This window comes from Notechis scutatus, chromosome 3, assembly GCF_049901735.1.
Source record: "Notechis scutatus isolate UNSWTSFEM ecotype Mainland chromosome 3, rNotScu1.2, whole genome shotgun sequence".
Lineage (NCBI taxonomy): Eukaryota > Metazoa > Chordata > Lepidosauria > Squamata > Elapidae > Notechis > Notechis scutatus.
Window position 1 is genome coordinate 42,113,380 of NC_142011.1, and position 15,975 is coordinate 42,129,354.

Here is a 15,975-nt window from a genome sequence, read left to right on the forward strand (position 1 = left end):
GTCTTCATGGTGGGTGGTTGCAGTAGTGTGTTTCTGAATACCTTCTGTTTTCTTTTCTCGGCTTTGGCTTGGGCTGTTCTGCGTTTCTCGGTTAACCGTATTCATTTGTCACATTGTAGCCACTGATTTCTTTGCTGCTTCAGCTGCGGTGGCTTCAGCGATAGCCTTGTTCACGGTGATGTTGGGTCAGTTCAGTAATTTGCTTTGTAAAGTAGTGTCTCTCAATCCAAGGACCACATGGTCTCTCATGGCTTTGTCCATGTTGAGAAATTCTCTTGCTCCTCCAATGTCCCTTAGGGCTGCTACGAAATCCCCGATACTCTCGCCTTCTCGTTGATCAAGTTTATAAAATTCGTGTCTTCAGATGAGGTTGGAGACAACCGGCGCGTAATGGGCTCTCAGCATTTGGTTCAAATCTGGCCATGCCATCTGTTTAACATCATGAGGTTTGGCCAATGCCTTGGCCATTATGAAGATAGTAGGGCCGCAGTGCATTAGGAATACGGCTCTCTTCCTCTGGTCAGTGATTCCTTGCAGTTCGTTACTCTCCAGGAGCATAAGGAACCTGTTGATATATGACTCCCAGTCCTCTTCGGCTGGGTTGAACGGTGCGGGTGGTGAGTTATTGCCGGCCATCTCGTCGATTACTCGGTTCTCGTTGCTACATGCTTACAGTCTCTTCCTCTCGATCCCACCTTCATCGCCAGTGTTCTGTCATGGAACAAAGACAGACTTGTGACCGGAGTTGAATTTAGCTCTTTATTAACTGTCAGTAACTTCAACTAAACTCGAGCCGCGGCAGCCTTTTTTATAGCGGCTGCTCGCGGCTTGCGGCCAATGGCATCATTTTAAACCTCCCGCCGTTTGGCGGACCAATCGCAACAGTTGTTAACCACCAATCACTAGGCGGCAATGGGAGTCCAATCAGAACATAGTATTACGAGTATGCAAATGTCTATATACAACAGATTGCATTAGCTTTTTTGGCTGCTGCTGCATACTGCTGGCTCATATTTAGCTCCAAGATCCCTCTCACAGTTACTGCTATTGAGTCTGGTTTCACCTAGTCTATATGTGTACTTTTGGTTTTTCTTGCCTAAGTGTAGGACTTTACTTTTATCTACATTGAATTTCATTTTGTTAGATACAGGCCAGTGTTCTAGTCTGTCAAGATCCATCTGGATCTTGAGCCTATCTTCTTGGGTGTTAGCTATTCCTGCCAGCTTAGTATCATCTGCAAATTTGGTAAGTTCCCCTTCTATTCCCTCATCTAAGTCATAAATGAATCTTATGTCTTTTGGTGAATGGGCTCACTGCAGGATATTTTCTTTCAACCTCAAATTACCTTGCTAGTAGCAGCAACATTAATGCTTGATATCGCTTATTAAAATATTCCTTTTTTAAAAAATAAATGTATCTGCTCAAAAACACAAATTTGTTTGCAGTACAAGCTGATGGACGAGACCAAAGGCTTATCTAGTGCAAAATTATTTTCTACATTTCCCATCCTATTACAAACTCAAATGACTGATATTAATCCAATATTCCCCAACAAGCAGTATTGCATAGAGAATAATAATGTTTATAGTTTTGGAATAAATATGCCAGCAAATTATTCACCATTAATTTTGTTTACTTATTCTGCCTTTCCTCAGGATTTCCAGTTAAAGCTTACATCACTCTCTACTCCAGGTATTACTTTTACCAAGGCAATTCTGTGGTCCAGATAAAGCTAAAAGATTGTGACTTTCCCAGCATCACCCAATGAATTTCATTCATTGCAGGCAAAACTATATCACTTCTATTGGTTCAAGGGCTACATTGATTATATATAACTGAAAGTGGCAAACATATTCAATGCCTATCTTCCTCACACAACCCAATCAACTTTCATGCCTAAAGTGGGACTCAAGCTCATGTTTTAATAATCATAATAGACTTAGTAGATTGAAAAGTATGGGATCAATATCCTGATGGCCTGTTGACCTTTTGTCCTTGACAATAATTAGAAACAAAACAAATTAAAAAAAATAAAAATATGAGGAAATCAAAATGAAAGCAAATATAATGGCCATCTCAAATAACTAAATGCAAATGAAAGAAAGTTGTGTGATGGTGAACCATATGATATAGATATTTTTTCTTATTTACAATTAGGTTCCTTTGAGCAATGAACTATAAAGTATTTTTTTCTTAATTCCATCTTTTGTTCAGAACACAATTAAGTTTCAAAAGTTACATTTTACATTAAGATCAACTCACTGGTATTGTTCAGATATGTTAGTTGTAAATTTCATCATCATCAGTGGTAAATATTGGATGCACAAAATATTTTTAAAAAAGAATTGTTAATATAAATCTGTTATGTAAACCTTTAAATGTAAGGGCTTTCAAAAATTGCTTGATAATTGCTTTTCAATTATTGGAAACCTTTGTACTGACAAATTTGGATGTGTTTCCCTTCAATTCTTAGCAAAAGAAAGTTTTAACTACAAGTTTAAGAACTTAAAAAAAGATAATAAACAGAAAACTTTGATTTTAGGAAATTACAAATGGACTAACGATCCAAGTAAATTTGAAACAAGATTTTGGAATTAACTATAAAGAATCCTTCCCATTAGAGAAATGTCTTTGTGTTATATTTTAAACACACACATACACCACATATATAAAATGGACACTAGAGGGAACTAAAGTTCACAATTAAACAAGAACACATAACTAGACATACAATCACAAAATGGAGCAAAATATTCTAACATTGGACATATTGATATTTTTGAAAAATGGAAACAAAAGTTAGCATTAATAGTGTCAACAGAGATATATGCCTCTATAGAGAGACTGTGAAAAAAAATGTTATGGAAGAGGAGCCAGTTTTACCTGACAAGACTGAGTTGAAAGTGGATTTACAAATGACAGGCTACAACGTCGACATGGAACAAGATTGACATGGACATACAAAAAAAACCCTGGATAATGTTTTAATAACCAAAAGTGACATACAAACAATCAACCAAGAGAGCGATTTAAATATTTTTCCTATATTAGATTTGCAAAAGTTTTGTTAGTTAAAGTTTTGAAGTACTTATGAGAAGAAAGAGAAGAAGACAAAGAAAAAACGAATAAATCAAGTACTATTACATTATTTGAATGGACTAAAGATTAAGATGACTAGAAGTAAAAAAAAGTAATATTACATTGGTTTATTTGATGAAGATTAAAAGACATTTATATATTTCTTTTTCTTTGCTTACATTCTTTTCTATTTGTTTTTTCCTTTTTCTGCACCTTCTACTCTTTTTCATTTTTTAGTTTGCATTAATTATAATTACAATTGTAATTAATATATTTACTAAAATTACTATAAACCTTTTCAAGTGATACTTTGAAATAATTTTAAAACTGAAAAATTTAAAAAATGTACTTTTTATGCCAAATGTTTAATTCCAGATGTGTTAACAATCAAGTACCTCCTATCAGTCCAAGCCAGAGGGTATCTTGCACTTATTCCTCTTTATGTGAGAAATTTACATAAGGAGTTGATGCAAAACTATGAAACTCTGCACGGTGTTACAACTTTTTTCTCCCAACTGTTCGCTTTATGAAATTGTCATGTTTTGTTCTGAATGCAGATTAAGACAAACAGCCATCTGGATGCAGTTTAAGAGCACACAAAATATTTATCATTAACCTGAGTTTTTCTAAGATAACTACATTTACCTAAATCAGAGGTCTTCAAACTTGGCAATTACCTAAATCAGAGGTCTCCAACTTGGAATTATGGGAATTGAAGTCCACAAGTCTTAAAGTTGCCAAGTTTGGGGATCCCTGACATAAATTGTCCTATTCCAGATTATAAATATCTATATTGCAATAATTGACAGTCTTAAATCCCAAGAAACAGAACTGGATTTGGGGGTCTATATATAACAGCATAGTGAATCTCAAGATCAGTTTGGTAATATTCTCTTCTATAGGTTATATTCATGTTTTTCAAACTTGGTAAATTTAAGTTCTGAGGACTTCAATTCCCACACATCTTAAAGTTGCCAAGTTTGAAAAACTCTAACTCGCATATCCAGAAAAGAAAAATGCAGAGGCAGCGAACAGACAGATTGTGATTAATCTTGGTTTAGATTGTCCACATTAAAACATTTCCGTAAGAAATAATCCACGAGTTCTGGAACCCAGTCTCGCAAAAGTGTGGGGATCTTTGTAAAAAGATATTTATAATAAATCTCCCGCTGACGTAGGATGCCCCCTTTAATGATTTCTAGGGCACATTCTTCTTTTGGTGCAGGTAGAAGAGTGAATGTACCAGATACCGCTTTCATGGCATTTTCTAAGAGCAGAAAAAAAGAAAGTATTCATGGCTGAGGAATCAGATCACTACAAATCATCTTGTATTGTACTGTTCTTACACAACCCCCCTCCCCCATTCTCAAACATATTATACCTTGAGTAAACAGATAAGAAATTATAATTTTGGTAATACAAAAAAAATACATTTTTTCCATATTGAGACTCCTTGTTTCTTTCAAATAATGTCTCATGAATTTTGCAAGTGTGGGTTATGTCTAATGTATCCTTCCACTTCCTGCAAAACAAGCCCAAGCAACAGCAGTCCTATGAAGCTCTAATGAATTGTGCAATAGTTAATGCAAATATTATCTAAGTGTTGGATATTCAAAGTTCAGAACAGGATTTCTAGAATTCTAGAAATGATGGAAGCAGAAAAACACACTTTTACTTTCAGCTAGATAATTGTCAATTCAAATTTGCACATGTGTGTGAGAGAGAATAAAATGTTAATTGTGAATTAGTAATGATTTCACACTATATATATTTCATGCAGTAAAATGTATCCTGCAATGGATTATCCTGCAATGGGTTATACTGAATGATCTTTTGTCACCAAAATAATTCAGATAGAAAGATGTTTTGCTTATAATCAAGGTCTGAAAACATCATCTTAAAAATTGTCCTTTTTTCAGTACTCATTGAACTGATTTAAACATTGTTATTTAGGGGTCTACAGTATGAGTAGTCTAGTAATTACCATCCTTGATAATGCCCAATGTGCTGAAGATTCATTACATGCAAACCTAAGGGAGAGAATTTTCAATTCAAATATTCCTTTTATGAAGTTCCCAACCTATTCATGCTATGATTGTGTGAGTTATAGCCATCAGGTCTAAGCACTGGTCAAAGTTACATGTCATTTTTTGTTCAATATCCACACAGAATATTTCTAGGTTTTAATTATATAATGTTGTATGCTTTGTTAATATGTGTTGTTAGATCCTTAGGATTATTTTTAATAAAAACCAGACAAGGAAGGAAGGGAAGAAGGAAGGGAAGAAGGGAAGGAGGGAGGGTGTGGATTTCTGTAGCAATTACTAAAACTGATACAGGTACCTCAACATATGACCACAATTGAGCCCAAAATTTCTGTTGCTAAGCAAGACAGTTGTTAAGTGAATTTGCCTGATTTTAATATCTTACTTGCCATAATTGTTAAGCGAATCATTGCAGTTTTTAAGTTAGCAATATGGTTGTTAAGTGAGTCTTGCTTCCCCATTGACTTTTGATCCCCGCAAAAGGGGATCACATGATCTCCAGATACTGCAACTGTCATAAATATGCATCAGTTGCCAATTTTATCAGTTGAATTTTGATCATGTAATCATGGGGATGCTGCAACGGTCATAAGTGTGAAAAATGATCATAAGTTACTTTTTTACTCCTGCTGTAATTTTAAACAGTCATTAAATGAATGGTTGTAAGTCAAGGACTACCTGTACATACATAGCAGCTATGTAAATCTAAAAATCATTTAAAAGGAACATTTATAAAAGATGCATCTATGGGGAAAAAGTTTGGGAATGCTTACATATAAATATGTCTGGAAAGTTATGAATTAGAAATAAATGTATTTTTGTTAATTTAAAAAAAATGTTGGAATAATCCTCAGTGTTGAGGTAATTCCACATTAGGAAAATGAGCGCATACAGGCAGACGTAGTGAGAGTAGTGAAGAATAACACACACACAGCACACAGATACACTGTACAGTAAATGTAGGTTTTTACTTCCAATAAACGTTTAAGCAAAGTCCAAGATAAGCAGTCCAAGTCATTCACAGATAAAGCAGTCGGTTTTCAATTCAGGGATAATCCAAATATCAAAGTCCAGTATCAAAAACAGTTCAGTAACAGACTTACATCAAATCGAAGAATAACAGTCAATACAGGAACGGCAACACTCTCCAGAAAAGGACAACAGAAACTCACTGAGACTAAACAACCCAGGTTTCTGGCTCCATCTTATGGCCATGTGCGGAACTACACCCAATTACAGTTTTATCAGTCTCTTAAATAGTATTAAAATGCCTATCCTAGTTTATATATTTCCAAGCCAAATAACTGTTAGGTGACTTACATTCCTAACATTCTCCCCTTTCAGTAGGACAATATATACAACCTTACATTCTAAGTCCATAATCCTCACAGCAAGCCTTATGCTTTATAGAGCCTTGGGCCTTTGTAAAATGATCTGCTATATTGTTTTCTGACATACAGTATTCCAGCTTAATCACCTTACTTTGTACACATTGTCTCATATTTAAATATCTTAAATCTGTATGTTTCGTTCTTGTCCTAACAGCAATATTTGAAGCCATTTGTATTGCTGATTGGTTGTCTTCATAAATAACAATAGAATCTGTTACATCAATTCCCATGTCAATTAATAGTTGCTTAGAACAAACTAAATCTGTACATAATAAAGACAAACATGAGAATTCAGCCTCCATTGTTGACAAACTTAGATGTTTCTGTCTAATAGACCTCCATCCAACCAACACCTTTCCCAATAATACTACAGTACCCGATGTAGATTTATGTGTATTTATGTCTGTAGCAAAACTTGCATCAGCATATGCAGTTAGACTTAGTTCATCTTTAGGCTCCAAATACAATGCATAATGCATTGTTTGTTTCAGATATCCTAACACATGATTAGCAGCTTGCCAGTGCCTTTCAGTCAGCTCAGCGTTAAATCTAGCTAATTGATTAACACTGTGTATGCTATATCTGGCCTTTACCAATTACTGAGGTAAGATAAACTACCAATCAAGGACTGATAAATGTTCTTATCAAAAATAGGACTTCAGGGATAGTCCAAATATCAAAGTCCAGTATCAAAAACAGTTCAGTAGCAGACTTACATCTAATCCAAGAATAACAGTCAACACAGGAACGGCAACACTCTCCAGAAAAGGACAACAGAAACTCACTGAGACTAAACAATCCAGGTTTCTGGCTCCATCTTATGGCCATTTGTGGAACCACACCCAATTACAGTTTTATCATTCTCTTAAAGATATAGTATTAAAATGTCTATCCTAGTTTATATATTTCCAACCCAAATAACTGTTAGGTGACTTACATTCCTAACACTCAGTACTGCAGATACCAATATGGATTTATATTATATATTCTTAAATATTGGATGGATAGTGTACATTCTTCAATTCAACATAACTGAAAGTCTCAGGCTACAGAAAGACTAGACTCTAATATCCAGAAAAAGCAAAGGAGGATATACTATAGTTGGCTGATAAAGCTAACTGTTTTGCTAAAATGATTCTTCATCATTAAAATGAAAGCTTATATGGTCTTTTCCTAATGGTTGGCAGATCTTATTTATTAGGCCTTCCAACATATGATCTACTTTTCTAATGTGACTAATCCTTATTTGAGAACTAAGGTAACATTTTAAAAAATGAACTAATATTTAATGATTTTACAATCTATGATGATTTGTCAATTTTGTGTTCTTCATGATGGCTGGAGAGTACTGGGAGTTCTAGTGTCAACCAGGTTTATAGGGGATCAAATAGTCCTTTAAGGCTAATTCATAATGATTTTGAATTCTAAAAAATGTCTAAGCTTGGCCAGCATCAGCCTGACAAGGAAGTCCAGTACCTTAAAAAAAAATGAGATGTGGAAATCAGAATTGTACCCGTGTTGATGAGTCCAAGGATGCAGAGCGTGATGGAAACATTGATGTTCTGCATAACAAATTCTTGCCTCAAAGAGTTGAAAAATCCCTCTAGTGCAAACTTGGTTGCAGAATAAGGAACAGTCATCGGGAAGCCAATTTTGCCTAGAAATTCCACAATTAGAATGATAAATATAATTTATACTATGCCATGAATAATAATGTTAGAGATGTATGAGATACGTTTTTCTCCTCCCTGATTCTCTATTCTATTCTGGATTCTATTCTATTCTAGATTCTATTCAAAATAAACAGGAAATTCATCCTTCTATGTTGAAAGATTATTTGAATAAAAAGATAAGGTATTGTTTATCTTTAATTAAAACTCACTTTTGATTCCTTATCCTAACCATGCCCCAAACTCATAGTGACAGAAGCCTACTTTCCTTGAGAGATTGTTTTTTTAAATACTTTGAACTGAGATGCAAAGAAAACATTTCCTTTCCATTTCTGACTTTTGTTTCTTTAGGTGACTTAGTAAGCCTGCCTTTCTTTGCTTTCCATTATATAGCTCAACTAGTTCTAGCATGAACTTTTTAAAAAGTTGTTCATTTTTAAAAGCCCTTGACAATCATGAAGTAACCCTCAGTAACCTGGATTATTCTGATTTCATGTACTAGACATACTTTCAAAAAGTGAAACATTTATGATAGATATGTATCAAAAACAGAGGGAAAAGACTAATAAAAAGTCTACAAACTCTATTGAACACAGGATACTTAAGTATGCATCTGCCAACAAACAATATATGCCAGAGTCTATTTTGTGAAGAAAAAAAAATCTAACCCTTATTATGCTTCAAAGAACAAGCCTGTAGAAGCTTCAGAAATCATTTCTTCCTCTAATATGAAATACCTAAACTGCAAAAATGCATTGAAATTGTGATTTGATCACCCCACAGGATAATTATGCATATTAGAAAAGGAAGATAGAGTACACATAAGATGTAGTCAATTAAACTTGAAGTCATATGAGTGTAACAGTCAAATCATAATTCTGATAACAGGAAAATCAATAACATTTGTAAAAGCTTTAAGATTCCGAAATTGCTGTATACTGTGAATTAATGCTCACCTGCCAAAGATGAAACAACTACTATGTTTCCTCCACTATTCTTAAGCATGGGAAGAGCTGAAACTGACATCGTTACATAGCTTAGGAAATTGATGTTCAGAAGTTTTTGCACATGTTCAATGTCCCTATTGAAATAATGGAAGTAGGAGTTGCCAATATGATTCAGAATCAGCATATCTAGACTTCCTATAAAGAAAAGGTTATACTAGGTTAGTAGATGAAGGCAAAATATCAATGTGATCAAATATTTTGGCTGCAGTATTGGGCAACTATGTTCTTTGAGCTGGCCTTACTTTATGTTGACTTAGAAGATTTCAGGACAAAGTCCCAGTTAATTCCTCATACTTTTGTGCAATGATATTACTTATTTGATAATCCTAAATGCATTGTGATACTCATTTATAAAGCAGTTCTTGAGTGTATTCTATACAAAACACAAAAGGGATAAAACAGACCCCCCTCCCAGTCCATGGACCAGCATTGGTCTGCTGCATGCCAGCAACTGGGCTGTGCAAACAAGGGAAGCCCCATTCATGGGATGCAGACAACATGCAAAACCATGCCCCTTTGGTCTAAGGAAAACCTTTTCTCCATGGAACCAGTCCCTGGTGCCCAAAATAATACATGAACCACACAAATAGTTGAGAGATCCTATTAGAATGGAAATAAATCAATAAATGAATGGTTCATTTGCAAATTGATTATCCTCATTAGAGCAAATCATTTTAACCATCTGCTAACAACATTTGAAACTCACCTAAGGGTCACTAGTGAATATAAAATACTCAAGTAGTAGAGGGGAAAGCAAAACATTTTCCTTCTAGGATGCTGTGAAAGATTAGGGCTGAGAATAAATTTGGAGGATTGTTTTCTCAGATTTAGTATGAACAAGGACTTCTCAATATTTGTTCAAATTTCCTTGTAACATAGTAGGAGTCCCAGTATAACATTAATAGAATACTATTTAGTCCAGACATTTAGTCCATGGGAGTACAGAAAAACAGTTGCAGATGTTTTTTATTTTCTATTTTTGAGAATGATCTCCAAGATTGTTATTGCACTAAATGTAGATTCTCTTTATTTCTAAAATATTCTATTTTATGGTAATGATAATGTACTAGAATTCAACAATGCTCAAGATGTGTTAATTTATGAATTTTGTATCATTGAAAAAGGGAAAGCTGTAATGGGGGCAAAGACAAGGACAAATAAATTAATTTGAGATTCAGGTAAGGTTCAGGTGAGTCTGTCAGCCGAAGCAGGAGTTACCAAATAACAAAAGCTTCTGTGAAATTAATTGTACATTTTAGCAACTGAGGGCACTTGGGTTTATTTAGTGCCAGGAAGATCGAAAGTCTTGTTTCAAGCTTTACTGAGAATCAAAAGCAAATGTTTATATTTTTATATAATGTTATATTTTAATATAATAACTAAAATGAAATGTAAATTTAGCAAACCTAGCAAACTAGAAAGTAAAAATTTGCCTTAGTGCAATTAATTTTTAAGAAAAAATATTCCATGCTTATCTCTTAAATATCTTTCCATCTGGAAGATCCAAAGCTTCAAGAAATTACATAATCTATAAAGGTTTGTGATCAATAAAAGTCTAGTAATAATTGGTCAATTATTTTATTTTCCATTCTTATAGTAAAGTGTATAATTGAGAACAGATTTAAAATTAGTTAAGGTGCAAAAATAAACTGCAACTTAAGCATGCATGCTGTAAATAAATATGTGTAACTTTTTACTTCTAGGGTTGGTAAAGTAAGATATTTTAGGGAAATAAAGCTCCCCATCATTTCTAGCATTATACTAAAATCTGATATTCAAATCCATTTAAGGGCAGATAAAGGGTAGTACTTACTTATTAAGACACGTGCTTTTTTTCTTTTTACAACCCTGTAATTCCTTAATTCAGAATAGAGTCAGAGCCACTGAATGGAGCTGGTTGTTTGCCCTTCCTGGCACCTATGCAGAGTTTGCAGTAGATATTTTCTCTTTGCACTCTGTGAGAAAGACATCTGTCTCTACCTAGGATTGAACTCTCAATCTTCTGAGTGGGAAGCAAGCATCTTCACCACTAGACCGACACACCACTCTAATAACACACATTATTAATTTATAGAATTCCCAAGACACAAAGCTGCATTGTTCCAAGTGCTTAAATAAAATAATGTGAGTCTACTGATACCTTTTGATGTTGAGAAGATGAGGAACAGAAGACAAAGATCCTAGCATCTTTGAAAGAAAGATGTTGTCCTGCTTCTGAGATAGTGGTAGAAAGAGAACAGGAGGACACACACACCACTCCCCAAACCCATGGGCCAGGAAGAATTAAGAGCAGAAGAACTTAAGCCACATCTCTGATAAAAAGTGCAGAGCTGCATCTGAAAACAACAGTGCACTGCTGTTATATAGCTGTACAATATGCTGGGCAGTGAAGGAATGTAGCTCTAACCTTGAAATAAGGAAAGATTGAACAAGCCATTAAAGGGGATTGGGAGTTGCTGAAAAGATTACACACTCCTGAAAAAGAGAAAAGTGTGATAAGGAAACTCAAAATAAATCTGCTTTGATTTTGTTTGGATCAGAGAAGCAAACTTTCAAGATTCTGTTACTCTATTCTAATAAAATAAAGAACATTCCTGGAATCCTGGCTATGCCAGCTTCTTCACTGACCCACCTTAAAGTGATGCCATCAGTCTTGAAAGCCTGTCCAAATTGATTTCATCCTTATGGTCACCATTAAAAAAGATTCTATGTTACAACTTGGAATAGACTTAACTTCATCTGTTAATTGGACATATACCTATGTTTTGGATTTGATCATGTTAATTTTTATTTCTAGCTAGCATACTGATGCTTACTTAGCTGGAATGTACCTGGGTTTTGGAGCTCGAAGGAGCACTGAAAAGACAAAGGCAAGGAGGATAGCTCAATCAATAATTATTAACCGTGATGAATATATGATGAATCTCTGAACCACTAAATATACATTACATAAGACCACCGTCTTCACATTCTAATCCATAGTTCTGTGCTTCTGGAAGCATCTAGTTAGTTAGAAATAGGATGCTGGAACTATCTCATGTTCTAATAAGGTCAACATACCCCATACTTCCTCTGCTTTCTTCACCACTGCTTGAGCAAATTTCATATCTTCCATACTGCCATTAATGTACCTGGCAGATGCTGCACCCAACTCTAAACAATGAGCAACCACCTAAAGCAAATAGAAAAGTAAATTTAGTAGATATTCCATGACCTTTTATACTCTTTGCACTTGTATTTATTAAATCAAATATCTGCAAAGAAGCAACCGAACAATCCAGTTTACGAGGATATTTTGACAGCACATTTTAAATCTACTTATTGGATCAACATTATCAGTGGGGAATTTCCACTGGAAAAACCACCTCATTAACAATTTCAGCTGAAAGTATTTTCAGCTTTTTCATGTACAAACCCCCCTCCCCCACAAAAAACACTTATTAAAAAAACATTTTAAATATTGAGTTTGCAGCACTTCCTTTGGTAGTCATGCTAGACTTATAATTCTAAAATAAAGCATTTGAAACCATATTCTGTAAATAACCAACATATTTTTCCTTAAATTCAGGTATCATAAAAAATAAACTATATGTAATATATCATTTGCAACATTTGCTGAATTGATGTATTGATCTTCGTTACAAAGAGATTGATATTCCAAAATAAACTATGTTATTGGCTAAATATACTAAAGATTGGGACTTAGTGATTAATTTCAAAATCTCACCTGGAAATGTTCCCACTTGCCATTGACACAGGTTTATTAGAAAGCACAACAAAACCTGTGGATTTTCTGATAGACATGGAGAAGGATGGGATAGATTTCATCTGAAAGTCTGCTTGCCTTGCTTTAACTAAAGCCAACAGTCAACAGTGAGTTGAAAATTTTTCTTTTCTTTAAATGACCAGATTCTCTCTCTTTCTCTTTGTCTCTGTCTCTCTGTGTGTCTGTGTCTATCTATTGAGATCAGCAATGATCATGTAAGGGAAAGACAATATGCTTTCCATTAAGCAGTCTCTTCCTGTTACTTCTATCTTTACTATAGCTTTATTAACACTCCTATATCTTTGTCAGAAATTCTTTATTTCTCAGTGCTATTATTTTCACCCACCCTAATCAGTCATATTTTTAAAACATCAGCCTTCACCAAGTTCATGTACTCACAATGGATTGACTGGGAATTATTAAAGTTCAAATACAACATTTTGGATAGCAGAAAAGTATAGTCTCTCTGTATCAGTGTATCTACTGTATCTATCTGTCTGTCTATCTGTCTACATCTGTCTGTCTATGTCTGTCTACATCTGTCTGTCTACGTCTATCTGTCTACATCTCTCTCTTTCTCTCTCCCTCCCTCTCTCTCCCTCCCTCTCTCCCTCTTTCCTACATGTTCAAAAACCTATTCAGATCCTTTCTTTGTGCTACTCTTGAATCAGTGGAAAAGGATAACAACATGAAATTTACTGGCCCCTTTGCCATTCACTATGCAGCTTCTGTGGCCACTGCTCTGATTCACACTCTGCTGTCCCGCACAAAGATATGCAACAAATGATAACAAAAAGACAGGCTGAATTCTCCGACTTCCTTTGGTCTCCCTCTTCAGCATATCACTACCTGGAAGGCAAATTTACCTATCATGATGACAGTAGGAATACTGCCACAGGAACAGTATAGGTCTGACTGTTTGAGTCATCAATCAGGTCTAGCCACCTTCCTGTGCCTCACCTGCTATATCTCATTTTAAAAGTTAAATACAAGTTGATAAATAAATTAATAAAATTTTAAAAAGAGAGACAGATCTGACTCATGAAGTAATCTGAATCACAGCAGTACTTTGGATTATGATATATCTTCCCATCTTCTCCCATCCTTTTCTTCATAACGTAACAAATGCCAACTAATTCAGGTCCCTTCTTTGTACCAAAATAAAGTGCCATCCACCTAATCTTGAATCAGCAGAAAAGGATACATTTTTTTCGAAAATATCCAGCACATTTTTATCAGGTACATGGCGGGAGATACAATCACTCAGACACACGTACTTAAAGATGTGCAAGCATACTCACATGCTGCTGATAACAAACTATAAAACCAGGGATCCACAATTTAAAAATGTAAATCTTTCCCAAATCTTAATATTTACCACACTCCCTATGATTATGATTATGCCTATTTATTTATTTATTTATTTATTTATTTATTTATTTATTTGATGTGTTTGTGACTTTATCCATTGGACCAGCCCATTGGACCAGGCTGTCACCCCTGCTTTCCAATATCACAGCAAGAGATCAAATGGCATTTCACCTCAGGCAGAGAAGGAACTGTTCCAGAGCACTTTCGCTGACTCTCTCTACTAGATGAAACAGTTCTCTCTCTATATCCCTGGGATTTGAAAGTGTAATACAGTTTAGCCCCATTAATCAGCCAAAGAAGGAAAAATGCCATTAAGAGTCACCTATGAATGGTGGCAGTTACCTCCTTTCTTCTTTCTGGCTCTGAAGAGTTAATCTTCATTCTCAGTTTGAGGGAGCGTTGTTTTTGTCTCTCTCTTAACTCTTTCAATGTATGAAACCTTGTGAGTGGAATTATATAGTGGAATAAATCAGTATTTAATATTTACTTGCTGGAGCAGAGCTTCTGTCCGTGCAGTAATCAGGAGATGAGAACCCATCTGTGCTAGGTGGTATGCTATCTGCTCGCCAATTCCAGTGCTTGCCCCAGTAACAATCACTCGCTTCCCTTTCAACATTTCTAGAGAATAAGATGCAAGAATCACATTTTATAAAGCTGACATTAAATAGCTTCCCATTCCACCATATAAATGCCTAACAGGTAAAAATTGTAAGAGCAATTCCTGCTCTCAAATCAGTTGTTAGTCATAGCAATCCAATTCACAAGAAAGCAACAGAAACAAGAACTAGCATTCCAAAGGAGCATAAAAAATAATTTTAACCCCCCACTCTGTCTTTTCTGCAATACAATTAAACATTAATTTTTACCCATTTCATGCATTCCAGGTACAAAAGCTTTTAGAACAATCATATGATTTTTCCCCCAGGAACTTTTCACAAACAAAAATCTCTTTTGAACAGATAGAATATCAAAAGCCTTCCAATAATAATAATAATAATCCACCCACCCAGCATATTTCTCATCTTACCTGCTTGCTGAAAAAAAAAATCTTCTTGCCTGTGGCTTGATAACTTGTAAAAGCTTCCAAGCAAAGTCATCCATGACCAACAACGCAAGGCAGGCTTCATTTTAGACTCTGATCCAGTTTGTGTGTTTTTAAAAACAAGGCTCCCTTCTTTTTCTCCCACCTCTCTTTTTAATTAAAAAAATGTCTTTATTTAAAATAACTTACCAGGTTTAAATTCTTCCTTTCCTGAATAAAAATAAACGGCCAATACCATTCCTACCAAAGGAATCAAAATCTTTTGCCACAGATTCATCCCACTATAGTCAGAAAATAATCATGCATGAGAAAAAGAGGGTTAAAAAGGGGAAAGGGAAAAGAGCAGGAACAATGTTAATGCTGCAAAAAGCTGCTAGTATGGAGACAGCAACTTTCCTAAAAATCCAGCTTTCAGACAATTTCAGGGCATTTATGCCAATGGTTCCATTACTACAAGTCTCCTTTCTTTTGTCGATAAATCAACCGTAGTTGACAGTGTCACTATGGATTCTGGCTGTCGCATTTCATATTTCCTGTCCTTTGGTTTGAAATAGAGAATTTTGCATAACATCCTGAAAGAGGTGTGTCTTTACTGAAAAGCTTCA

At 34.9% G+C, this 15,975-nt stretch overlaps 1 protein-coding gene across 1 annotated transcript; it reads right to left on the reverse strand.

Annotated features, from left to right (window-relative positions):
• Positions 1-2,971: 2,971 nt before the first annotated feature.
• On the reverse strand, positions 2,972-15,912 carry HSD11B1 (hydroxysteroid 11-beta dehydrogenase 1). Its single transcript, XM_026675197.2, has 6 exons — positions 15,560-15,912; positions 14,816-14,946; positions 12,252-12,363; positions 9,141-9,326; positions 8,028-8,171; positions 2,972-4,345 (listed from the first exon to the last, which is right to left on the reverse strand). The coding sequence occupies exons 1-6, from the start codon at positions 15,645-15,647 to the stop codon at positions 4,125-4,127; spliced, it is 882 nt and encodes a 293-aa protein (XP_026530982.1). The 5' UTR covers positions 15,648-15,912; the 3' UTR covers positions 2,972-4,124.
• Between the last annotated feature and the right edge of the window lie 63 nt (positions 15,913-15,975).